The sequence below is a fragment of the Semicossyphus pulcher genome, unplaced genomic scaffold (assembly GCF_022749685.1).
Source record: "Semicossyphus pulcher isolate SPU_LCO1_2020_fin unplaced genomic scaffold, fSemPul1.0.p SCAF_20, whole genome shotgun sequence".
Lineage (NCBI taxonomy): Eukaryota > Metazoa > Chordata > Actinopteri > Labriformes > Labridae > Semicossyphus > Semicossyphus pulcher.
The window spans coordinates 22,861,389-22,888,414 of NW_027211694.1; the positions used below are offsets into that span (position 1 = coordinate 22,861,389).

Consider the following 27,026-nt stretch of genomic DNA (forward strand, 5'->3'; position numbering starts at 1 on the left):
AGATTAATCGATTACAAAAATATCCGTTACTTGCACCCCCACATCTCGCAGCCTATGTAGTAGTAATAATAAACTAGTAAGTAGAAAATAGTAAAATATGCATTTCCTTTGCAGGCACACACACAACAATTCAACAAATCTTATTGTTTACTCAGAGAAAAGCTTAACATTACTGAATTACACACTTTGATAATGTAGGTTTTGAATGCATTATTGATCAAAGATGACTGACTTTTGATGTAGTTGAAAAATCAATCCCAACATAGTCGCGTTTACAAAAATAATTGTACATTTACTGGACAAAGGGAAGATCAGAGAAGTCGACTTGAGAAGCAGAATTTAGTTTCACATGCAGGAGACAAAAACAAAGAAAACCAGCAACAAGCATGTTTTAAGAACATCAACATTTATTTCACATGATATAAAACAGATGGGGTATGAACTTTTTGCATATTGACCCTAATAATATTAATAATAACCTCTTATAGTTATAATATTCGCTCTTCTTTTCAGTGTGTACATAAATTATGTTATCTTGTTTTAACTTTTTCTTTTCTTTTCTGTTTTTTGTTTTTTTACAGTTTATACATCTCTTAAATTTCTTTTACGTCCTGGAGCTCCAAAGTCCTTATTGCTTCGTACGTGTGCTATTCTCTGATTCTTCACCACCTAGGACAGAGTCAAACGCAAAAATGTCTAATCTGTGACACGTCCTCGGCCTCTTTACTGTAGATCTTCTACGTCATGTAAACCAAAGAGAGAAAAACGAATAAGAGACACGAAACATTCACATACTGTGTGTGTGTCTGCTCAACATAAATACTCACAACCTCTGCAAAATACTGACTTCTGTCTGTCCAAAAAAAGAGAAAACAGCAGCATGAAGTGGCACCTTGTTGAAGTAAAAATATGCTTTATGTTCATATATATACTTTTTATATATTTATATATGTATATCCAATGAAGGACCATCTGTTATGTTGCAGGTGCAAAAGATGTGGAAACAGAGCGATAAGGGAGCCTCCGCTCTCAAACCAACACAGAGAATAAAATCAGAGCAGGTTAAAATCCAAGAGCATCGGCGGTCACTTTGGGGTTAAAGTAAAGCACTGCATGTGTGTCGAGTTTTGGTGCTTAGCCCATCAGCTCCTATATACAGCTGTACACTCGCCTCCAACCCAGTAACAGCTAATATCCCCTCCTCCAGATCAGTAGAATACTCTAATAATAATAAGAACGTTAAGATGACTTTAATACTTATCAAAAGTTCTGTATATCGATGTTTGTGTATTCGGCAACACATTTCTATGGAGCTCTATCGCCCCCAAAACAAGTCGTAGATACAGATTGTGAAATGGTTTAAACTGATCGATTTTAAATCTAAAAGTTCAACAGCAAAAATAAATAAAAAAAGGAAATGTACCAATAATAATCAGGGCCTGTGGTTTAGCTGCAAATCTGGAATAACTACATTTTGTATAATAGATTTTACAATAAGGTGAGAACATGCTCCTCCTCCTCTCCTGATGTATTCCCTCAGTAAACATGTTCCTAATGAGTTTATGGTCTCAGTCTCTAGTTTCAAGTCTTCTTCAACACAGCATGATGTTCATTTAGTCACTGATGCTCCCATTTAGAGTCACACAGACCAGAGAGAGGGGAGGGTTTAGGGCGGGGCTACCTGTGATTGACAAGTCGCCACCACAGCAACCTGAAAGTGTATTTTTTAGTTTTCTGCAGTATTAAGAGACACTCCTCTGGGAAATGGAGGAGACGTTCTTTTTTTTTAAGTAAGTACATTTTGTTTAAAGCCAGTTTTTAGCTAGCCAAAATTAGCATCCCAATTAACAGCACTGTTGCTGTACAATTCCAGATGCACCTCGCTAATAAAGGTGGCGCAAGCATTAGCCGATAACTAGTGTGTTTGCTAAGCTCTCGCTAACCACCAGCTCCACCCTTTTGTCCAAATATGGTCACTTCCTGCTCCTTAAGAGCAAAATAACACCCTGTGCACTGCCTGTCTGCATCAGTGTCCGGTCGCACTTGAGGCTGTTTGTTGGCTCTTCCTGACTTCGTTCCCTCCTGTCTCAATCGTTGCTTGTGTTGTATTAACTCTCAGAAGTACGTCACTTTGGACAAAAGCGTCTGCTAAATGAAATTGTAACGTTGTAAGATGATTCTCAACGTCCACTTCAAATATATAGTCTATGTTCGTAGAGGGTGATTGTGCCATCTGAACACTACCCTCGATAAAGATTTAAAACTCTGCAGGATAAAAGACAATAAAAACTCTAAAATCAATCTCTTCTTAAAATAGATTCTCTAAACAGACGTAAAGATGTCTGAAACCGGCCGACACATCCATCGAGACCAACGAACACTCCTTCATATACTATTTTCCTGAATGTTGGGATGTCTTTCATTAAAAGGTTAAATAGTTTATAACATCTGTGGGCTTGAGCAGGTATATTTCAGCTAAAAGAGACACATTTTTACAACTAAACCATTTCACAATGTGATATGTATGAAGTGTTCTGGGACAAATACAACTCCACAGAATTGGTGTTTTGCTCGAGGACATACAGTATGGACAGATCTAACAGGAGCTAAAGGTTCAGTACATCAGCCTCTCTCTGGATGTGATGTCGGCCCGTCTCAGTGATCAGTCCGTCCTCAGGGCTGACATCCTCTCAGTCTCAGTCTCCTCATGGGCATGTTAACAGTAGTATCAAAGTAGTTCTGTTGTAAACGCAGGAAGCCGTGGAGCATGCTCGGTGCAGGCTGGCTACATTTGGGCTTTATGGGACGCCAGTGTGGACGTTGAGGCCGGCGTCGCTCACGTGTCGCTGCTCACCAAGGTGAAGGTCTGCGCTGCAGGGAGGAGGGGAAGAAGAAGAAGAGGGGGAGAACGGAGGTGAGTCAGACATTCCTGAGTGATGAGTGCATGATTAGTTTGCACCGCATGCAGCAAAGGAAGGTTATGAACACACAAGTATCACAAAATACACAAATTGAGGCGTTAACCTTTTAACACGTACCCATCTTTTGCGTGTGGTCTTCATAAATTTAAACTGGAAATTTTTTGTGCCTGTTAACTGTTGCAGACTGTAGACTCGCAGAGTGTTGCATTACATTTGAGTAAACTTTAATGTGAAAGTACAACTACCTTAAAATTGTAAATAAAGAGTATTTTCTAAATGACTAAAAGATACAAAAAGTTTGGGAATTACTGAAGTAGATTTCTTCCTGCAGGCGTGAAATAGCTCAAATGTAACCCTCCAGTGCAAATCCTATCAAAGGTCGTCCTCTAAAAGTTCTTGTTGTTTCCACTGACAGGCTCAGATTGTTATTCTAAGTGTGTGACAACATGACAGAAAGGATCCCTACAGAGATAGACCTTTTTGTTACAGAGGAAGATGATTGTTTTTAACCAGAAACGGACGTTACATCGCTCTCTGCACACACACCAGACTCCACTGACAAAGACAGCAATTTAACTCACAGAACACAGGAGCTCCTGGTCTGCCTCTTTTAAGATTGGTTAGCTTGTTGTGTTATTGTGTAACTTTGGTGTTTACATGGTTAAGTTCTGATCCAACACAATGTTTGTGTAACACAATCAACAACAAAAATAAAAAAACTTCAGGAGGCAGCGGTAGACCTGCTACTTTGGTGTTCTGCAAAGTAAAATGACTGTTTTTGTCAATGGAGTTTGGTGGCTTTTCTAACGTTGGTGTGTTTCTGGTTTAAAAAAACATTCTAAAGGGTTTTAGGGTTGGGAGAACTTTGCTGTCTGTTTTATTTTTTACAATAGGGTGTCCTTTGAAGAAAAGACTCTCACAAGTAGAACAGTTGGGGTAAAACGTCCACACCACAACATTGGAGAACATGTAGAACTCATTTGTGAGCACAAGTCAAGTTTTTTTAAAGTGCATTTGCTTTTAAAGTCCACACTGACTTTTTCCCTCAGGTGTAGTGGATGTTCTAAACTTAGTATGTGTGCTCACAGTTTACTTTGAAAAGAAGCGGCTCTGGTCTGCTCACTAAATAATTTAACAACAAAATAAAAACAACTTCAAAGCCTGAGAGGTCATATCGTCTAGACCAGAGAGAAAGCTGAAGGTTGCCTACTGAAAAACAGCCTGATGCAACCAAAAATTTCTACATCAAATTGAATGAAACTTTCTCTGCTCGTTCATTTTGACAATAAAGGATACAAAATACCAAAATGTGTGCAGCTGTGAATATATGTAGCAAAGAAAGCCGTACAGCTCGCTCCAAGCTCGCTTGAGGCTAAAAACTATGATCACAGAAAATCTGTCTCCCCAGATTCAATTTTAAAGAAGCTGCAGTTCCATTATTTACCACTAGATGGTGGTGTCTGTCTGGCTTGCAAACAGAGCATGTTCTTACTTCCTCTACTTTAATTTACACAAACATGTCAGCACTGAAATGTGTGTAAGTGTGCTCTTGGGTGTGCATAGATTGTGTTCTTTACTAAGAACAAATGCTAAATGAAGAACAGTGTAATTTCACACATTGTAAATATTGCAAAAAAAAAAAAAATACAGTCTTTCAAATGAATGGGACATGCATTCCTCAGAGATAGCCAGGATGTATTTTAGATTAAAGGGGAATTCTGGGATTTTCAAATATTTTTGGGTGTAAATGCCTAAAGGTGCAAAAAGTTTTTGAGTTGCTCCAGTAGATTGTTCCAGCCAGCAGCAGTGAAACAGGCTGTAATGGCTGCAACATAATCCTTGATAGATCAAAGGTCGTCCACTTCTTGTTCTAAGTGTGTGACAACATGACAGAAAGGATCCCTACAGAGATAGACCTTTTTGTTACAGAGGAAGATTATTGTTTTTAACTAGAAACAGACGTTTCATCGCTCTCTTCAAAGCCACCAGACTCCATCGACAAAAACAGCTATTTTACCTGGCAGAACACAGGACTCACTGGTCTACCGCTGCTTCAAGTTGTCACTTTGTTTAAGTTATTGTGTGACTTTGGTATTTAAACTGGCCGGTTTGCATCCAACCCAATATTTGTGTAACATATTATAGCACAAACACACTAACTGATCACAGCAGTGGTAGACCAGCAACCGCTGTGTTCTGCTGGGTAAAATTCCTGGTTTTGTCAATGGAGTTTGGTGGTTTTAAAAAGGCAGATTTATTTGCAGTTTCTGGTTTAAAAAGGGTTATTTATTAACAAAAAGGTCTATCTCTGTATTGGTCCTTTTTTGTAATGTTGTCAGATACTTAGAACAACAATCTGAGCCTGTATTGAGGCCATTTAAAGCAGGTGATATTCCAAAATGTTTGTACCCATCAGTCAACATAAGTAAAACAAAAATAGGGCCCAGGGTTAATAACAGCAGAATTTCTCTTAAACTCATCACACAGTCAAAGACAAAGAATGTGATGGGTTGAAACAAGTTCCAAATGGTTCCCCTGACAGTCGGATTCGTCTTAAGTAAACTTCAAACACATCTGTGATGCTGCTCTTCAGCCTCAGGAGCAGCAGCTGTGTGTGTGTGTGTGTGTGTGTGTGTGTGTGAATTCTCCCTGCAGGTAAGCAGCAGGGATTTACCTTCTCACACGTCAGTCAACAAGCTTTTATTGTGTTTACGATGTGAGAGGACACACACACACACACACACACACACACACACACACACACACACACACACACACACACACACATTAACTTAACACATTGTTATACTAATGGACAAAATTTTGAGACAACGAAGAGCAGTTTGTGTTTTTACATTATGTCCATCATCTGGAAAACTTCCTATTTTTTATTTTCTCAGGATTTCGATTCGACTTTTATTGTCCATCCATTATCTATACCCATGGTTCTCAAGTGGTGGGTCGGGATCCAAAAGTGGGTCACAGAGCTGTTTTTAGTGGGTTGCGAATGTGTGCTTGGCAAAAAGTCTGCCACGCTTTTATTTTGAAGGACGTGGGTTTCCTATGACGTGCATGTAGTAGAAGTGTAGTTTATTCACACTCCTTGTATTCCCTGATTGGGTAATCCCAGCTACAGCATTTACATTTTGAAACGATGAACTACCTACAGTAGTTGCATTTATGTTGCACGTTTTTAGTTTATTTCTGTGGGAAAAAAAGCTGCTAATTAAATGAATTGTGGAGGGAATATTTCATATGTTCTGGTCAGGTAGCCGTCTCAGGTCCAAACGGCACCATTTTTATTAAATAAGTTTGAGTGGTTGAGAAATTTGGGTCGTGATTTGTCATTAAGGAGGTGGTGGTGCGTCCTGAGGCCAGACCAGCTGAGAACCACTGCTCTATATCCACTCATCCTGTTCATGGTCGCAGGAGGCGAGAGGCGGGGGTTACACCTGAACACCTCATGCTCACACTCACACCTACGGGCAATTAAGAGTCACCAATGAACCTAACGAGCGTGTCTTTGGACTGTGGGAGTACCTGGAGGGAACCCACGCATGCACGGGGAGAACATGCAGACTCCACACAGAAAGGCCCACTGCGTCTGGACCGGGACTCGAACCAGGAACCTTCTAGCTGTGATCATTTTATTGTGATCATTTTATTTTTGAAAGTTTTATTGCTTGTATTATCTTAAATTGTCTTGACTTTCCATTTTCAATCAGTCTCGCTCGATTTCCTTTTAGTGTATTTTTGGACATTAGTCCCTACAGTCGCTTCTAAAACTGTTTTTAAAGGTGCTAGATAAATAAAGTTTGATTAATAAAAACGTTTGTGTTAATTATCGTATTAAGAAGAATAAAAACACATTTCAAGAAACTAAGTCTTGACAATATCTGCATCTTCCTTGAAATGTTCATGTGTCTGGGAAATGTTTTATAATGTCAGAACTACACAACAGACACACAACACGCAACAAAATGTCCGTGCCTTCACTTTGTGGTTATGGTTTCAACGGAGGGATTCTTCACTTACCAGCCAACATGTTGTTGTTGTTGTTGTTGTGTTTCTTGTCGTCTGCTGTCAGCTGGGTGGACGAGTCCAGGCTCTTCTCCAGCTTCTGCTCTCTGGTGTTTTGCTGCGTCACGTCCGGATCCTCCTCCCGCGGCTCCGGGCTCGGCGTCTCGGGCTCGGGAGTCTGGAAGCTGCAGTCAAAAAAACCATTCAAACTTACTCCCACCTTCTCCACGTGATTTGTCTCAATAATAGATCTTACCTGCTCTGACAATGTAATATTAATGCTTAAAGCTGCACTGCTCAATGTGTTTTGTATTAATCATATTATCATATCATATCAATGGTGGATCAAACAACGTGTGTAATGTTAAAACAGGCCTGCATTGACAGTTTCCTTCAATTAATAGAACAGTTAATGAGACATAATTGATGTAGTGTAAGCTAATACCAAAGAGTTTCCTAACCCCCTCTGTAGCTCCTCCCTCGTCTGAAACAAGATGGTGATGTCACAGTACCAAGATTGACAATGGGTGACATCACGGTGGCTACTCCCACTTCCTATATATCGTCTCTTGAGTTTTTATCTCCTACCTTAAAGTAGGATCTCTCCCTGTAAAAGAGGAACCTATAGTGATGTAAATTCATGTTCATGTAGCACCTCAACCGCAACTTTAAATAGTGTAACTGCTTCTAACTTTACCCCCAAAAAATGACCAAAACACGGGCAAATGCAGCGACAGTCAAGTCTCAATTCAGACGTCTGCTTTCCAAATCCGACCACAGCGTCCCTAATGTTGTTACTGTTGCATGTTGTTTGTCGTGAAGCTTCCTGCAGCGCCCACACACCTGTTTTCAGTCGTGGTGTTTGTTGGCGAGCTGGTCAGGTCTTGCTCTCTGCTTTCATCATCCTCAAAAGGCTGAAAGTTTACGATCTCCACGCGCCGAGGCTCCGTGTGCAGGTCCAGAATCACCACCCTCTGGCTCTCGCACAGCTGAAACACACACGCACGCACGCACGCACACACACACACACACACACACACACACACACACACACACACACACAAACGGCAATTAGAAGTGTTGCATGGCTGTGATGTGCTAGGAGGTAGATAAAAAGAGCAGAACTGGTAGACGAGGTTGATTCTATTCTCTTCATTCAAAGCAAACAGTAACGGTTTGCAATGCAGTGCAAGACTTCTGATGTGTATGTTTGATTTCGTGCTCTCAAATCGTCATTTATTGTCACTACAGGCAGATGGATATTGATGTGCATATATCTAAAGTCTGATAGCAGAGGGCAGATAAAAAAATCCAAGACGAAAAAGAAACACAAGAAAATAAATGAGCAAATTGATGATGAAAAACCAAGAAATGAGTGAATACATGAACTGTGTCTGTTTTCCGTCTCTGCGTTGGAATGAGGGTGCTGTTTTCAGCCCGGGGCTCCCTGCAGCTCCGGGGTTTCGTCCCTCTGGAGAGCAGCCCAGACCCAGCCTGCAGTCCCGCCTGAATCCTGGAGATAAACCCCTTAAAGCCGACCTGGCTTCTTCCTCGTTCCCACAAATCCTCTGTTATTGTCTCAGATTACAACCAGAGATGTTACAACCGCAGCAGCTGATTATGAGCTGTGAGGGATTACAGACGGTGCACGGTAACGCCGTTAGCTTAATTCCTTTAATTCTCATTCACCTGCTGCACTGAAAGAGTTTACTATGAGCTGAATCCATCTATTTTAATTTATTGCATTTTACCTTCAAGTTTTTTATTAGTATTTTAGTCTGTTTTACTTCTAGGTGTATATTTAAGGTAGTGTTTTAAATTTCTTTCTCTTTCTTTGATGTTTCCTCGTAGTAAATTGAAGAGATTGGGCCGGGCGTTTCCGGTTTAGCTAGCGTTTAGCGATGAACGACTTCCTGCCCAGACTTCCTTCTCCGTGCGCTGCGTTGTTCACAGTCCAGTCAGCAGCTCGAGCAGCGACCGTGTGTTCAGATCAAAGGTAAATTCTCCCTCCAGATGTGTCTGCTAAATAAACGCTGTCATCTCTCGGTTCGTCCCATCCCCCGGAGGAGCGCCCGTTCATCTGTCTGTGCTGAGTCTCAGTCTCACTGTAAACAGGAAGTTACACAGAGGCTGCACTCTGGCTGACTGCAGCGGGATGAAGCCCAAACGGAAACAGATTTTCTTGTGATCGACTTTAATTAACGGCTCTTCAGTTTGCTGAAAGAACAACATCATGATGCAGATTAGGAACAACATGAAGCTTTGTCAGGTCTGTCCTCAAGAGGAGAAGAACACTACTGTAACATGAGACGGAGGGCGGAGCCATCGTTTATGATGCATTCAAGGAAGTCGGGAAATCTAAACGCTTATCGGCTTTTGCAACGCAGCATGAAGTAGATTTATCTCAAGTTGAATGTTTGATCTAGAACAGATTGTGAGCTGAACTTGCTGCAGATGTTCATAGAGATTAATAAGAAGCTAATCATCGTCAGATCACTCTGATGGGAGCCGTGATGTCATCACGGTGGATTACGTTCCGCCTGCTTCTGCTCTCCACAGACTGTTTTTCCTGCAGACGCCGCAGCCTGCTGATACGTGATTGGTCAATATCACTCAGACTACAAGCGTACTACAAACGGAAACCAGAACACTTGCCATCCCTATAATCTACGTCGCTGCCTACAGATTCTACATTTCTATGTAGAATCTGCGGCGTCACATTTTCTGGATATGTTTAAGTTTTGTCAACACAGCTGACAATAATGAAAATTATAACTATATGGGACTGTAGGTCAGATTGTTACTGAAGGTTTTTCTTGACCTCTTGTGCTTTGGTTGCATCATGGAGGGAAAAAAATGTTTTTAAAGACTGACCTGATCTTTAGTGTCTCCTGGGTTCATTAAAATAGCCTTTTTTTCCACATTTTTTCAGGATTAGAGATGAAATTTTGACAAAACAAAACAAAATCTTCAAGTTGCTGAATTAAGAGAAGCACATTTCTGACCTTTTTTTCCCCTCCATGCTTATTCGGACACAATGATGCATTGTTTCTTCATTTGCAGCATGTCTCCATCGTTGCATTTGTTTTGGACTTTTGCATGTGTTTTTGAATTTACAGCGTTGCTGAATTTGCAGGCCGTTTCTTCTAAAGAAAATAGTTTGGGCCGTTGCTGCGCGATTGCTCTTGTTGGCCACCGTAAAATAACAACTGTGAGGGAGCGTCACTTACTTACGGAAGAGGATTAGGGACACTGGAAAAAATTAAGGTCCAATAAAAATGTATTTTTATTTTTATTCGGATATTGTATTAAAATGATCATCATTGAGCCAAACTGTGTTTAAGGGCAGCAGAAGAGCTTATTTCAAACACAAACCCTCTGATTCAAAGAACAGTTTCCCTCCTGAGGTTGAAATAAGTGTTTTTAAAGGAGAAATGAACTCGATGGGAAACAAACACAAAGTATGGCTCTCACACCGCTCCTCTTCCTGGAATGAAGCAGAGCTTGATAACCCCTCCCTCTTCTTCCTGCTCTCACACACAGCCAGCTCCACTCTGACTCAGACACTTCCTTGTTCCCTCCCCTTCAGATCTACAGTTTGAAGATGGGTGTAACCAACCAGAGCTGACACTCCCTGCACAAACACATGACGTGTAGATCAGAGCTCAAACTAGTTTTAGTTCTGAGGAAGTGAAACTCAGACGGTCGTTGTCACTGAGAGGTGAAATGGCGCAGAAAGGAGTTCAGCTGGACCGGGAAACCTTCTCTTGTTCGGTCTGTCTGGATCTACTGAAGGATCCGGTGACTGTTCCCTGTGGACACAGCTACTGCATGAGCTGTATTCAAACCCACTGGGATACAGAGGATGAGAGGAGAGTCTACAGCTGCCCTCAGTGTAGGCAGACTTTCACACCGAGGCCTGTCCTGGTGAAAAGCACCATGTTAGCAGATTTAGTGGAGGAGCTGAAGAAGACTGGACTCCCAGCTGCTCCTGCTGATCACTGCTATGCTGGACCTGAAGATGTGGCCTGTGATTTCTGCACTGGGAGAAAACTGAAAGCCTGCAGGTCCTGTCTGCAGTGTCTGGCCTCTTACTGTAAGGAACACTTGCAGCCTCATTATGAAGTAGCTCCGTTAAAGAAACACAAGCTGGTGGAGCCCTCCAAGAAGCTCCAGGACAACGTCTGCTCTCGTCACGATGAGGTGATGAAGATGTTCTGTCGTACTGATCAGCAGTCGATCTGTTATCTCTGCTCTGTGGACGAACATAAAGGCCACGACACAGTCTCAGCTGCAGCAGAAAGGAGCGAGAGGCAGAGAGAGCTCGGGGTGAGTCGACAAAACATCCAGCAGAGAGTCCAGGACAGAGAGAAAGATGTGAAGCTGCTTCAACAGCAGGTGGAGGCTATCAGTCGCTCTGCTGATAAAGCAGTGGAGGGCAGTGAGAAGATCTTCACTCAGCTGATCCGTCTCATGGAGAAAAGACGCTCTGATGTGAAGCAGCAGGTCAGATCCCAGCAGGAAGCTGAAGTGAGTCGAGTCAGAGAGCTTCAGGAGAAGCTGGAGCAGGAGATCACTGAGCTGAAGAGGAGAGACGCTGACCTGGAGGAGCTGTCACTCACAGAGGATCACAACCAGTTTCTACACGACTACCCCTCCCTGTCACCACTCGGTGAATCTACAGACTCATCCAGCATCAAGATCCGTCCTCTGAGGTACTTTGAGGCTGTGACAGCGGCTGTGTCAGAGGTCAGAGGTAAACTACAGGACGTTCTGAGGGAGACACGGACTAACATCTCACAGACAGTGACTGAAGTGGATGTTTTACTGCCACAACCACAGCCCAAGACCAGAGCTGAGTTCTTACAGTACTCATGTGACATCACACTGGATCCAAACACAGCACACACACAGCTGTTATTATCTGATGGAGACAGAAAAGCAACATCAGTGAGTAAACATCAGTCTTATTCTAGTCACCCAGACAGATTCACTGGATGTTGTCAGGTCCTGAGTAGAGAGAGTCTGACTGGACGTTGTTACTGGGAGGTGGAGAGGAGAGGACTAGGAGTTTGTGTAGCAGTCGCATACAAGAATATCAGCAGAGCAGAGAGTGAATGTATATTTGGACAAAATGACAAATCTTGGGCGTTATGTTGTTTCAACAACAGTTATAACTTTTGGAACAACAAAGTGAACACTCTTGTCTCAGGTCCTCTGTCCTCCAGAGTCGGAGTGTACCTGGATCACAGAGCAGGTATTCTGTCCTTCTACAGCATCTCTGAAACCATGACTCTCCTCCACAGAGTCCAGACCACGTTCACTCAGCCTCTCTGTGCTGGACTCAGGTTATATTATTATGGAGTCACTGCTGAGTTGTGTAAAGTGAAATAGACAGACGTCGTTAAACGGACAGCGGGTTAACTTCTGTGTTTTAATTCTTCAGCTTGATTTTTATTCATGTTTGTTGCTGAGAGCTGATTGTTGTCACATCTTGGTCACCTGTCAATCAAACTTTATGGGCGGGACTTTGACGTCTTCTCACGTGATCTGTAAATAACTGAGTTCCTTTAAGTGACGCTCCTTCCTGTGTCTGTTTAGCCGCGGAGGCTTTCACTGCTCACGATGATTTATGATCACCTGAATGTTTGTTGATCGTTTGTATTGATGCGTTTATATGTTGTTGTTTGTGTTGTAATTCATGAGTGTGAAGAGAGAAAGCATCAGACCTTTCTTTAACGGACACATTTTGTTTTCACCACTTTGTACATTTGTAGAAAATCTATAATCACATTGATATGAAAAAGTTTTGTTGCTTTTTAAACGGATGAAAAATGTCCTCTGAGGTCTTTTAAACCTTCAATGATCATGATGAAATCAATAGTTTAGATTGTGGTCAAACAAACTGATGGTGTGGATGAAGTGAATCTGTTGATGAAATCAGGAACAAGAATCATTGAACAGACTTTACTGATGTGACGTGTGAACACACTGAACTTTGACATCATGAATAAACAAACAGGATCAAAGTCTTTTCTTCTCGTCGTCATTGATTGAAAGCTGTCCTCGATGCTGTGAGTCTTCTCTTCAGAGGCGTCACTTATCAGGGATCTCCACGTGACTTTACACGTTTAACATTAAAACTATTCTGCGAGCTTTAACCCTTTAGACCCCAGCACAGTTTGTATATGTTGCTGCAGTGTGAAAGCCCGGGTATCTTATTTTGAAATACAAATCTTTGCAGTGTTCAGAGTCTCTCCTGAAAAGAGACTCTGGATTCTGCAGCTCAAAGTCCCACGGTGCTGTTTTGAAACTCCAGATGGTGAGAGAATCGTTTCATCTGAAAAGCTGCAAACTTCCAGTTTTTAATGCAGCGGCGTACTCAGGCTGTTTGAGGGGCAGGGGCAAAAACTAAATTGACAGGGGCAACTAGGGTCAACTATAGGCATGCCATTAGGGCACATTGTCTCACATGTAGTGGGTAACAATGTTACAATTTCATTTAGCAGATGCTTTTGTCCAAAGCGACGTACATCTGAGAGTTAATACAACACAAGCAACGATCGAGACAGGAGGGGACGAAGTCAGTGAGAGCCAACAAACAGCTTCAAGTGCGACCGGACACTGGTGCTGACAGGCAGTCTACAGGGCGTTTTTTAAAATGTTTTAAATAATAATAATCTTCATCAGCAACATCAACAAGATCAGTATAGTCATCATCATCATGAAACTCTAGAGTCTAGTTAGAGACTTAGGGCCCTGTTGTGATGGGAGCACCAGGCGCTTTTCATTGGCAGAGCGTAGTGGGCGGGACGGAGTGTAGACCTGGATGAGGGCGTTCAGGTAGGCAGGAGCCGTTTTTGTTGCCGTTTTGTAAGCGAGCAACAGGGTTTGAATTTGATGTGAGCGACGAGCCAGTGGAGGGATATGTGTCGTTTTGGGTTGATTGAAGACCAGTCGCGCTGCTGCGTTCTGGATCATCTGCAGAGGTTTGAATGTGCATGCAGGAAGGCCTGCCAGGTGGGAGTTGCAGTAATCAATGCGTGATATCACGCAAGCCTGTACCTGCAGTTGTGTTGCATACTCTAAAAGGTAAGGTCTAATCTTCCTGATGTCATACAGGGCAAATCGACATGACCGAGCAATCGAGGCCACATGAACCTTAAAGGTTAGCTGGTCGTCATCATGACGCCCAGGTTCTGGGCAGACTTAGTGGGTATGAGTTCAGTTTGTCCAAGCTGGATGTTGATCTGTGGATAGAGGGACTGGCTGAGATGACAAGGAGCTCAGTCTTGGATACGTTGAGCTGAAGGTGGTGTTCTTTCATCCATTTAGGAAGGCATGACGAGACATGTACCAAGACTGTAGTGTCGTCTGGTGGGAATGACAGGAAGAGCTGGGTATTGTCCGCGGTATGAGAAACCATGGGTGCGAATGATTGCACCAAGTGAGGTGGTATATATTGACAAGAGAAGGGGACCGAGCACTGACCCTTGAGGCACCCCTGTGGATAAGCCGTGGGGTATGGACACCTCTCCTTTCCAAGATACTCTAAAGATCTCTCTGAGAGGTAGGACATGAACCAGAGGAGTGCAGATCCTGGATTTGTTGATTCACTGTGTCAAAGGCGGCTGACAGATCTAGCAGCAGTAGAGCTGAGGACTGTCCAGCAGCTTTAGCCAGACGCAGTGATTCCGTTACCGACAAACCGAAAGAGTGATGCAGAGTCTGCCTTCTTTCTGTCGGACAGGTAGGTGCCTCAAACCGGGTAGGACAAGCTAACCGGTGTTCGGTGTTAGCTCGGTGATGTTAGCTCAGCGGGGTGGGCGTGTTCTCGCACAAGAGAGTGAGAGTGAGCTTCTGGTGACGAAGAGCCCAGGAGGAGGGGCCCAGTTTGAATGTGTTGTTGGCAAAATGGGAAGGAAAAATCCTCCTTATGATAGCTTAAGGGGATTTTGTTTGTTTAATTTACAGAAAAACACACTAGAGGATCAAATTTTGCATTCATCCACAGCAGAAAATAGTCCCCCACAAAAGCACTTACCCTCCTGTCTGAGTAACAGAGCAATTAAATAATATCTTTATGACTGATTGAATTATGAACAGCCTGTGTGTCGTCCCGTGCTGTGCAAGTTTCTCCACACTACCTCTGTGTCGATGCTGTTGGTCTCAGCCAGCGGCTCCTTCACACCCTGAAGGGTCACGTCTCCGTCCTGCTGCACCTCCTCACACTCGTCATTTATCACCTCCTCCGCTCTCTGCACCTCCTGGAGATCGAAATAGAACCACGTGAGGAGCTGCTTTCACAGGCACCAGCAGAAATGTGCACAAAAGCCTTAAACATGCACTGCAGGACATATGTGCGGGTTCTCTAACCAAAACATTATCTAACCTGTCGCTCAACACCTCTCAAAAGAATAGCAAAGTATAGGACTATATTCAGTGAATGAAAGGTGGATTAAAGGTACAATAAATACATGCAACGTTTGATAATGCAACTGTTTTACATAAGAATGCTGTATTTGTGGTTTATAAATGTAATTAAGGACACTCTTTCTTTGGCTTTAAGCAAAGAGAATCAGAGTTACATAACCATGCAGAGAGAAAAACAGCGTTTTAGTGGTTTAAAAAGACAGTCCTTGGACTTATCTTGTGATTTGTATGAATAATGTTTAAACAGTTTGAACTGCAAGGACAGAGTGAGGTTTAGATCTGTGTGAATGTAGTTCTGTGTGACTTGCATATTAAACATTTAACTATAAATATCCCACTAACCTGTGGTGTTTGTTCTGTGCTGGTCTCTGCAGCCTCAGCAGCATCTCTGCTCTGCTCCATGTGAGCCACCTTCAGCTGCTGCAGAGCCGCCTCCAGCTCCACAGGGTCTGCACACGCCCCCTCCGCCTGCACACGACTCTGCACACACACAAACACGCTTGAATAAACTGACGACGCAAAAAGTTTGAGTTCTAAAAGCCTGTGGAAAAGTGAGCATCACCTGCAGGGTAAGGAAAGGGTTGTCTTTGCTGAAGGAGGGCGAGCGGGACGGAGTTTCTCTCCTCTTCTCTCGCAACGATGATGCCTCCTGGTTCCTCCTCATCCTCTCCAGCTGCTCCTCCACACTCATCCTCGTCCGGCCCACTTCCCGCTCCCCAAATCCGATCTGATCCACGGCACTCCTGGGACGGTCCTGTGCAGAAACAGACTCTGTTACTTTCTGATCTTTTTGCGGGACTGAATTTCCATGATATTAAAGCTGCCCAGACATGGCATGGCGTTTCACAACACGGCACAACAGTTAGCATGAATGAGGACTTCAGTAATGCTTTTAAATCTGAGTGAGTGTTTGTGTTCAGGTATATTATTCACGTCTGTGCTGTGGCGATGCAGTGTGGGTGTACTGTAGGTGAGTGTAGGCCCAACGGCCAGGAGGGAGAGTTACATCACATCCTGTGTGCAGGTATATTTGTAACCTTGATGTGGCAGAAAGAGTCCAGGAGAGATCTCTGTCAGATAACACACTGTGGCTCACATCACTGCATTTAGAATAATCCAATAAAAGCTGTTATTCAGAATAAGTTACAGGTGTAGACAGGACATAAATGCTGCTACTGCTGGTTAAAACAGTTAATAGTGAAATTGTACATCATCAGTACACTGAGCCCCGTAAAGCCGAGTCTATTCCTTGTATGTGTGCACATGCTTGGCCAAAAAAGCTGATTTTGATTCTAAAGTCTAACTTTCAGGTTTTTTGCAAGGCCTAAGAATGAAATGAATCTGAGAACAAAGACTTATTTTTGCATTTTGAAAAGACACTAAATGCAAAAGAAAACAATATTCCTCCTTTTAACTTTTTATCTACATCCGGCCTTTTTATTGGCAACGCCTATTCTTAACACAAAACCGACGCGGTTCAGCGCTCAGCGTCTGAAGCATAGAAACTTTTCTGTAGCTCTGCCAGGGTCCAAAATTAACTTTTTGGTCTACTTGCCATTGACGGGTAAGCCAAAAAATGGTACCGGCCAAAATATTTTTTAACCGGCCTCGAAAACTTTCTTAGATATAATGTCAATAATAAACAGTGATAGAAATAAACTAAGACATTTACCTTAGTACTGAACTTATAATGTATCTAAACTTTTACTACACTGATTTTAAAGAAAAATATAAAGTAGTTAAAAACAGCTCTGCATATAAAAAGTGGTGTAGGCCTACGCAGTAATGCTTGCACTGATATTAAACATATCATTCTGAAATAGGCCATCCTACACAATGAGTAGGCTACCTCAAGTTATTATACTGTAAGAATATTTTGATCCTTGACATTTTCACTCTTGCTAAAGTTTTTTTTGATTTTGTATTATTTGTATTTTACTGTATATTTTGGAGCTACCTGGCACTGTAATTTCCTTTGGGATTAATAAAGGTTTATATTATGATATGATATATATATATATATATATATATATATATATATATATATCTTGAGAACTTATTTCATCACTGCAACAAAATAAGCTTTTGATTAGTGCAGCTCATTAATCCACTGCACAATTAAACTTGCAGTAGTTCTGATCAAGCACTCACAGCTCTCTCCTTCATCGCTCATCCGACTGTCGTTTACAAGCTCTTCAGTTCCGCTAGTGACAATACTGTAGCTCAGCTGCTAGCGATAGCCTCTGCTGTTTCCTGCTAGGTAGGTGTTTAGCTTCTCCTCTGCCTCCCGTAGTGACAGTGGTACAGGTTAATACTGTAGTTTAGATGTAGCGATGGCGAGGCTAAGTGGATTGGAAATACGTCTCCACAACATGGAAACTCAATAATTAGCTGCTGTAGCAAGTCCTCATTAGCTGGTGTGGGCTGCTAATGTAGCGTCAGTTCCCCGTCCGGCAGCCCCTGTCGAGCCGACACCCCGACAACACCGAGTTGCCGGGGTGGCTGGGTGACTGTCCAAAGGAAGCACAGCTGTAAACAGAGGACGCCCACGGTCCGCCAACGACTAGTTCACGTTTCTAACAGTAGATCTGTTACACCTGCTACATTTCAGGTGCGACGAGTGAAAGTGTAAACTCGTATTTATCAGATTGTTGACGCACTAAAGCCCTGCGCGAGCTAAACAACAGAAGCGTGAGCTTCTTCACGTGAGCGTGATGGTGGTCAGCAAGGGTCAATTAAAAGACTGCGATGTAATTATTCACAGACACACGCCAGCGACGTACAGAGTCGTTGCAAAACACAACTTAGTCAACAACTTGTAAAGCACCCGCCCCCTGGCGCCCGACCTCATTTCTTTTAGTCGCCAAATTAGATTTTTACCCCATTTGGCGAGTGGCGGGTGCTATAACTGAGAGTTAAAAATAGTTCAACTTTTGGAACAGTGTTGCTCGTCAATGTCACTTTTCCCTTACCGACCAATCATTATCAAGAAGGGGCGGGGCTTCCAATATCAACTTTCTCAACAGAATGGCGGAGTAGAGCTAATGCTCTCGTTTTTTCGGAGTTCAATTTCCAGGTGTAGAGCTGCTGCTACCACCAGGACCCCAGTCATTGGCCAGGACACGCTTCCTTTCACTTCTTTTTGTGTTGTCTTAGTAAAATTTCCTTGAATAAAAGAAAATATTAAGCATACAAAGCGATTTAAAAACAGACTTAAGGGTCACCACCAATCACTGCATATAGATGGAGTCTCCATCTGCTCCATCTTGCAATGGTGACGTTACTTGGAACTTACCGGGAAAAAACATCAAAGCTCCCGCACGCCGGCATGTTTAACAGCAGAACAGCTTCTTGTGTCGGTCTGAAGCAGATATTCACGCTGATGGAAAGTTCAATGACTGTAGTGTTAGTGTTAGTTACGTCTCCTCTCGCCGTTCCTCCTCTACTCTGCTACTCGGGAACAGAACGCTGCAGGAGCCCCATTTGTCAACAGAGCTGTCAATCATGAGGCCACACCCCCTTTTTATAGCATCAAATAACTAATTAAACGCAAAATTGTAAGTAAACTTTATATACAGTCTATGGTCACTAAGGGAAGCAGAAGTGCGAATGACCTGGCAACAGTGAGCGCTGGTGAGAAGCGCTGTGAAATTGAGGTTGTGGGCGCTGCCAGCTCAAGAAACAGCATTATTATTGCACACAGACGACCTGAACTCTTCTGTAAAATTATGCTCCTGTCTACAAATCTCAGCACTTCCTGCAGGTTTTTTACATAAACACCCTCACAGAAAAGGGAGAGATCGTGATGTTTGAGACACTGGAGTGCTTTCAATGAAAAAGATCTCTACTGAGATATGTTCATGTGATGCATGTGTTTCTCTTCCCTGTCTTTATTGTTTCTATATCAGTCAATTTCTCGTAGATTCATCACTTTTTCTACGGTTGGATGCTACGTTTATTCTTTTATTGGGTTCATTACTGGCGATATTTAAGGTTTAAAACCAATAAAGTAAAGTCATAAAGGCTGTTACTCTTTAAACTTTATGGTTTCTCTCTGTTGATGAAAGAAGGACCCTGTGTCTCTGCAGTTGAGGTAAATAAAGAGAATTTACGATAAATGCTTTTATGTTTTGTGCATTTATTCAGCGGCTCTGCCAGGAGCGGCACGGCAAGATTAACTGGGGCAGAAACCTCCACCGCACAGATAAATAAAGAGTGACAGATTAAAGAACACAAAGACAGCTTTTTATATCGAACTCTGAGGAAAGTAAATAAGAAAAAGAAGTTTGCCCGCTAAATCAACCCAGAACACAAGACAACACTTTCAGCTCGGAGATGTGAGTGAGGCTTTGAACCTGAAGGCAGCACTTGTAAACATGCGATATGAGAAAATAAAAATGGTTCCTCGAGCTGAGTGTGTTGCCTGCTCTGAATGGGAGTGTCTGATAAAGTCCTTGTAAATGCAGATGTGTATTTCAGATTTAGAGTCGAAAGACTTCAGAATAAAAAACATTCAGCTTTAAAAACAGCGACAACAAGAACAGCAGCTCTCCTTCAGGCCGATTCTTACACATTTACTGGTTTGAAATCGCTTCATTTCACCCACGACACTTGTTGTTTGTGATGAAGCCAAAGGGCCAGACTTACTGATCTGGGTTCAGGCTTCTTGGTCTTCCTCAGGGTGACGTAGGAGGCGATGGTGGAGGACTCGGGAGGGCTCATGGGAGATTTGGTCCTGGGAGGAACGATGCCCACCGGGTAGGGGGGAGCTGTGGGAGAGAGATGGATGGGAACACATTAAACAAGTCCGGCTAATTGCTCATGTTGGGGCAGAAAATGTGACTATCCTTCTCTTCACCAAACATGTTAAAACAATAACAGTGAAGCCAATACAGAAGTGCTGTAAACCTGCATTCTTTCTACTGTCCAGCAGGGGGCGAAGTCTATGAGAACATGCTCCTCCTCCTCTCCTGAGTTATTCCCTCAGTAAACATGTTCCTAATGAGTTTATGGTCTCAGTCTCTAGTTTGAAGTCTTCTTCAACACAGCATGATGTTCATTTAGTCACTGATGCTCCCATTGAGAGTCACACAGACCAGGAAGAGGGGAGGGTTTAGGGCGGGGCTACCTGTGATTGACAGGTCATTACCTTCTGGACCTGAAAAATGTCAAGTTCATTGTTTGTTTGAACTAAAAGACACATTGAGGACTCGTCTGTTCATTCATTCAGTTCAGTCAGACAACATGCTGATAGTTTATGTTTATCGCAGCAGCTGAACACAGCTTGTGTTTGGCGTCGAGGCTCCGACCTCATCACTCCTCGATGAGATAATATCTTAAACATCCGAGCGGGAGCCTGCAGGTGTGTGCTGGGCTGGTGGTGGGGCTGAAAGTGTGAGCGCAGTACTGGTGCAGGGCAGAGAGGGCGAGACCGGAAATCTTGCAGCTTAAATTGACGCCACACTGGGAGAAAGGGTTTGTTGCTCAACCCTCTTGTCCAAACATGGTCACTTCTGGCTGCAAAAAAAGATGGTGCAGCCAAATTGGAAAACTCAAGGGTAACGCTCAAACCAGTGGGCGACGTCACATTGGCTACATCCACTTCTTAGATACAGTCTGTGGCAGTATACCCCATAAGGGGGCCAAAACTGACTAATGCAGACCTTAAAACAAAAATAACTTGGGAATAGTGGGACTAAAATGGAATAAAGGCCCGCTTCAGTCATCTCTGTCTTTAGGGGTAAGCTGGTCCTAAAACAGCCCAAACTTTTGGTCATTTTCTCATCTGGACATTCTGATCAGATCGCTCTCTCTAGAACCAAACAGGAAGCAGCAAACCAGGTAGAAAGTAAACACGGAGGGGACTCCGAGGAGGGCTGCTGTCACTGTGTCCTCCCTGAATGAGACGCCATATGTGGAAGCTTGTTGCACGCCAGCCTTTAGCTTTGGTGAACTGGTGAAAGATCACATTTAAAGGGAGGAAGGAAATGCCTTGTTAGCCACCTGCTAGCTTGTAATGCTAACCAAGCAAATGTTAGGGCCTCAATCAGCGTGGATAACTCAAACCTCTGCACACACAGCTGTGGCCAAAAGCTGCTCCTGTTTCTGCTCCATTGTTAGTTTTTGTCTTCTTATCGTAAATTTCCACCTGGAGCATGATGGGAAATAGTGTCAACAGGATTCTACTTGTAGTTGTTGAAATATTGGCCCTGCAAGATATCCAGTGTTTGCAAGATCTTCCAGTCTGTGAGTCGGTTGTCTTTTAGATGATAGAGGGTGACTCGCTTTAGTCTTTTAAAAGTCCTTTCAAAGTCTCTTCAAAGTCCGTCTCTGTCAGACATCAGTGTTTTATGTGACTGTGTACCTTTAGAGGCTGCAGCGTCTTTACTCTCAGCAGACGTCTCTGTCTTGTCCTTGTCCTCCCCGTTGGCCTCGTCCACTTCCTCCTTCACCGTGGTCAGCTCGGGCTCGCTCTTATACAGCCGGTAGTCTGGAGCTTGCTGTGAGGGAGCGGAGAGAGAGGGCGCTCGGGGTAAGAACACACACTGTGTAGCAGCACAGTTTAACCAGATGGACACACACGCATGCATGTACTAACAGGCATTTTGTTTTGTGGTGCTTTGTTTTCTTTACAGGATCTATATGCAAACATCTTTCTGAACAAAACTAAACTCTCTTTTTGTTGAGAGGCAAAAAACTATCAAGAGAGGAGAGTAAGGCTGAGAGATACTAACCAGATCAGCCACACTGATCGTAAACTAAGTGTCTCTTAGCATTGTTGTAGAACTATTAATGATCAGTGAACCTCTCTGAAAAGAGCGACACCAAGTTCGCTGCAGCCATATTGGAATGACTGATACTTCTTTGAGGCTTTAATGAGGTTTTTAAAATGCACACACAGAATAAGAATCCACACACACAGAACACAAACAGCATCACTCTCTCCATGAAATCCATGAACAGATCCATGGTGGGGTCTGGATGTGACTCTGCAGGCGATGGAGCGTGGATGCAGGAGTACAAAATAAAAAACACTGGAATAAAAAATCCAAAATGGGGCTTGTTGAGGAATGAGTCTCTGTCAGGGCAGATTAATTCAGCCTTCAGGATGGAGTTGAGATGTGGAAATGATGAAAATGAATGTAAGCGTCTGATGCAGAGGTTGGATGGTGCTGGTGGAGGGGGGCGGATATGGGATGTGGGCATGGAGGCTTTCAGCCGTTCTTACGCTGTGCGCTCCGTTCCTGGAGCCGGCCTTGCGGTCCTCGGGGCGGTGCGTGTGGGAGGGCAGGCGGCCACCAGGATGTGAGTGGTGGGGGGGCACGTGAGGGGGGCGCTCTGTTGAGTCGTAGTACTGAGGGAGGGGCGGGCGGGGGGGCACGCTGTCGCCCTCCTTGAGAGGACTGAGCGGCAGCAGCGTCACTGCCTGTTAACAGTTAACACAGCCGGTCTCAGTCCAAGAAATCACACAACTGGACTCTACTGCTGCTAACTGTGTCTGCCTGCTGTTTGGTGCTAGAGGGGAAGTGTGCAGGGGGTTTATCTGAGCTTTGTACCTAAAAGCAGCTGCCTTCTGATTAGCAAAACCAAAACAACGAGCTGAAAGACGCTACAGAGCTTCAGAGAGCCGAGGGAACCCGTCTGTGGCTCTAATCTCTGCACGCCTGAGGCTGAACCAAACACACTGTAAAAACAGCCAGACGGGGGTCAAACTAGTGCCAGCATGGGGAGACAAAACTGAGCTTTGTCTTTATTCTGCTACCTTTAAACCTGGACCATGCCTTACATATGTTGGGGTCTAAATGACCCTAAAAATATACTTTAATTGGCAGCCATGAAACTGGCTGTAAGTGTCTGACAACATTACAGAAAGGATCCCTCGAATAACATTGCAGCCACTGGAGCGTGTTTGGAGACTGCTGAGTAAAGCAGTCTGCAGTAGCAATTACATTTGGGTGCCAAGCTATAAAAACAGATTCCCCTTTAAGCCTCCTGTACACTTCATAGTTCAAACCTCGCACCACGAAGATAACAAACTGTCTAATGATGTTTCTTGGATGAAACAGTTGCTGTTAAATGATTAACTCCTTGAATGTTGGAGAAATTAATTCACGATTAGCTCTCTAATCATCCTCTGCTCGGAGCCGCATTAACAAACTTCCTGTGGTGTCATTTAGCAAAAAAGGTCCCTGTGATGGATACGTTAGCAAGGTCCAAGCATCAGCAAGTCATCAGTCATACTGAAACAAGAGGCTGCTTGCGATGAAGGAAATCACTCCACCAACACATGAAGAGAACCATCCATAGTATCCCAGTGAATCCAGTAGCCTTTTGCTAATGCTAACTCTTTAGCACACAGATTGTTTATCAGGAGATGCTTCACAGACAGACAGCCTTTGTGACATTTGATTATACTGTGTTTACCTCTGTTTATGTCTTTATGAGGGACGTTTAAGACATTTAACGGGAGGCTAAACTGATTATCTGAGTTAGTCTGCAGTGCAATGTGGATGTTAGTGTGCTCACCTCGTTCTTCTGTTGACTGGAGAGCGGTTTGGAACCAGGGAAACCTGCAGAACACAGAGAACAGAGAGCTTGAACATTTTACAGAACAAGAAGACGTCTGAAGAGCATTTTCAGTCCTGCATCAGACGGATCAAGGAAGGAGGAAGGCGTCAAATGTGCCACATAAGCTCCCCGGATATTCATTTTCTATATTTTCTCAGCGTATTATTGAAGTGTGTTTGGAGACTCTCACTGCTGTCGGAGCTCCGCTGAGGTTTGTTTTTGGCCAGAGCCTCCATCACGTCCTGGATCCTCCACAGCTCCTTCTGGATCTGGATGTGCCGCTGGCTCGGAGGCTCTGTCTGAGGACGCACACACAAGTGATGTAAAAAGCTTGATCACCCTGGAATGTGTGTGTGTGTGTGTTTGTGTGTGTGTGTGTGTGTGTGTGTGTGTGTGTGTGTGTGTTACCTGTGGGCTGCCAAGGGCCTCCAGCTGCTCGAGCAGGTTGGTTTTTGCCAGCGTGACATCTGCCCCCAACCTGTCGTAGTCCCTCCAGGAGCGCTCCAACTCCTGAAACCAGAACAGCAGGGTTATGAGACTGTGTGTGTGCGTGTGTGTGTGTGTGTGCGTGTGTGTGTGTGTGTGTGTGCGTGTGTGCACTGGACTTGTGTGTGCATGTGTGTTTATGCCCAAATATTGTTTTTGGGTGCTTTTCATTAAGCTAACTTGTCTCGGCCCCCGTCCGTACCTTCCAATCCCTTTAATGCACCTTTAGGAGACAAGGAGGGAGGTAAACAGGTGTATCCTGGGTGTCTTTCATCAGGTGGAGCGATGTATAAGTTCTCTACCTCCGTATGTGGCACACAGTTTGACGTCTTTATAATCGAACCCCTGATTTCTCACTTTCTCACTTTCCGTCCTCCGTCCTTGCATCACTCTCTAACATCCCCGCGGAGACGTGAGGTAGAGAAGTCATCGAGGGAAGCGAGGAGACAAGCTTGCTTAATGGAAAGTGTGTGTTAAGTGTGTGCGCTCACTGTGCTGACTCTGGTGAGCTCCCTGCAGGTGCTGAGCAGGCCGTTCTGCAGCACGTCTCTCTGCTGGACCAGACTCTGCGTGGCTGCAACGTTAGAGACGCTCTGCTCGCTCAGCTCCTGACTGGCGGACAGCAGCGCCGTCTCCAGAGTGTGCTGCAACACAGCAAACACACAAACACTTATACATGAGTCTACACAAACACACACAAACATACATACACACACTGACAGCTGTACCTTCTCTCTGTGTAGCTGCTGCAGCTTCTCCTCCTGCATCCTCACCGCCTTGTCCTGCTCACACAGTCGGCTCAGCTTGGTCTACACACACACACACACACGCGCGCACACACATGAACTTTACTTTCTTCAACACTTTTTATGTGTTGCACTTGAATCTGTGCTTGTCTTACGTCTATGTCGGCCTCCTCTGTGCGCGGGACGAAGGGGCCGTCCTTGTAGTCGTCTGGTATCTGAAACAAGGACGCAGAGTTAGAGACGGCCTGCAGGGGGCGACATCAACACATCTGTTGGGATGTGGACCTCCAGCCATGAAGAGCTCACTTCCAAAATGCATCCTTACGCATTTTTTGGGGGGAAAAGAAACCTGACATCTTAATTTTGTACTTAATTTTGTTCCAAAGAGGAATCTGTCCATGAAGCTGTCGGTTCGCCAAGGAGATGATGAATCTGATATAATTCGGTAAATACTGTAATTACATCACATTTAATAGATATATTGTGTTTGATTAAGATGTCAAAAGTCGTTTTGCCCCAAAATGCTGCAGATGTAAAAGCGAAATCCACATGAATCCTGTTGTTCATTCCTCTGGGAGGGTGTGAGGGGATGAAGGGATGAACGTTCTGTGCTTATTCACTAATCCTGTTTAATTTGCCTTGAAGCTGTTTACCCAGGTGTTACCGGGGAATTAGAGGCTGAATATTATAATGTAGAAACAGATGCAGAGAGGCGCAGCCTGAGAGGACAGATGCACAATGATAAACATCAAACAAAATAATGTGTGCCATATCACAGCTCCGTCCTCTCTGATCTTACGCTGACGTCTGTGTGCTCAAAAATGCAACGATGATCTGTGCGAATGATAAAAGAGGAGATGAATTTATCTGTATTGCCTTCAATGTAAAGGCTTTGCATTAGGGGTTTCTCTTTTGCCCTGGGTTTTGCCTCTCAGGCCTCATAAGGCTGCCCTTTTTTATTAACAGTGTGTTCTTTCCTTATTTTATCAAAAACAAAGACACCTCCATTTAAGGCAGAAAGTCAGGAGCGTTTTCATGAGATAACAGCGACGTGGATAAAAACCCTTCGGCAGCGGTGATGCAGAAAACAGACCCTATTGATCGCTCCGAGTGTGAAGTCTCCACAGCTTCAGCGTGCACTTTATATAAAATGCAAACACACACACGCTGTGAGAAAAGAAAAATTCAATGCACCTCGCCTCAAACAATCGCTGACTGAAGCCTCTCTATTTAAAGCAGCAGTGTTGTGCTTTCAGGACGTGGACATAAACTACAGCGGGACGACTGATGAACCTTTCTGCACCTCCTCCATAAAAAATGAAAGAAGCTGTTGGTTCAGACAGAACGAGATAGATGGGAACAGACAGAGGCAGATTTCTTACTGCTCTGCGGTTCAGTGATAAAGTCCTCTGAGAATCCCCCTCGACTTAATCTTACAGAGCACGTTATTACGTTCTGTTCCTGGAGATACAGCCGAGACATGATGGGACAAACCTGCACGGAGGGAATCCGGAGTCTGCATTAATGTGGGACCGGGAGAGTTTCTAGAAAGTCATGAATGAATGCACTGCAGGGGGCCGATTACAGGAAAGGAAGCCATCTTTTATATCCATGCAGAAAGAGTTCATCACAGCTGGACTCTGGTGAAGTTTAACAGTAGATATGTCGGTCCCTCTCTGCAGAGGCTGCTGAGCACAGCTGAGAAGACTTGGTCCAGATCAAGAGCAGAATTATGAATATACTTCCACAGAGGATTCACTGAGTACTTATATCTTAAACGCTATAGTTTTGGAAATAAACACATTAACTCTCCCTCCAGCAGCGAGATGAGAAGATCTAGCTCATGTGTGTC

At 43.8% G+C, this 27,026-nt stretch overlaps 1 protein-coding gene and 1 pseudogene across 1 annotated transcript in view; one reads left to right on the forward strand and one right to left on the reverse strand.

Moving 5' to 3' along the window:
* Positions 1 to 400: 400 nt before the first annotated feature.
* LOC138599679 (pleckstrin homology domain-containing family A member 5-like) overlaps positions 401 to 27,026 on the reverse strand; it is a 241,962-nt gene continuing 215,336 nt past the window's right edge. The window contains exons 18-32 of the mRNA XM_069671435.1: positions 25,330 to 25,389; positions 25,157 to 25,237; positions 24,920 to 25,072; positions 24,351 to 24,452; positions 24,133 to 24,241; positions 23,901 to 23,944; positions 22,603 to 22,800; positions 21,739 to 21,874; positions 20,022 to 20,143; positions 15,937 to 16,128; positions 15,717 to 15,854; positions 15,089 to 15,208; positions 7,785 to 7,930; positions 6,957 to 7,126; positions 401 to 2,871 (exon numbers count right to left, since the gene is read on the reverse strand). Of these exons, the coding sequence (XP_069527536.1) occupies positions 2,837 to 2,871; positions 6,957 to 7,126; positions 7,785 to 7,930; positions 15,089 to 15,208; positions 15,717 to 15,854; positions 15,937 to 16,128; positions 20,022 to 20,143; positions 21,739 to 21,874; positions 22,603 to 22,800; positions 23,901 to 23,944; positions 24,133 to 24,241; positions 24,351 to 24,452; positions 24,920 to 25,072; positions 25,157 to 25,237; positions 25,330 to 25,389 (1,806 nt within the window). The 3' untranslated portion in view covers positions 401 to 2,836. The remainder of the gene's footprint in view (positions 2,872 to 6,956; positions 7,127 to 7,784; positions 7,931 to 15,088; positions 15,209 to 15,716; positions 15,855 to 15,936; positions 16,129 to 20,021; positions 20,144 to 21,738; positions 21,875 to 22,602; positions 22,801 to 23,900; positions 23,945 to 24,132; positions 24,242 to 24,350; positions 24,453 to 24,919; positions 25,073 to 25,156; positions 25,238 to 25,329; positions 25,390 to 27,026) is intronic.
* Positions 10,660 to 11,731, forward strand: LOC138599680 (E3 ubiquitin/ISG15 ligase TRIM25-like; annotated as a pseudogene).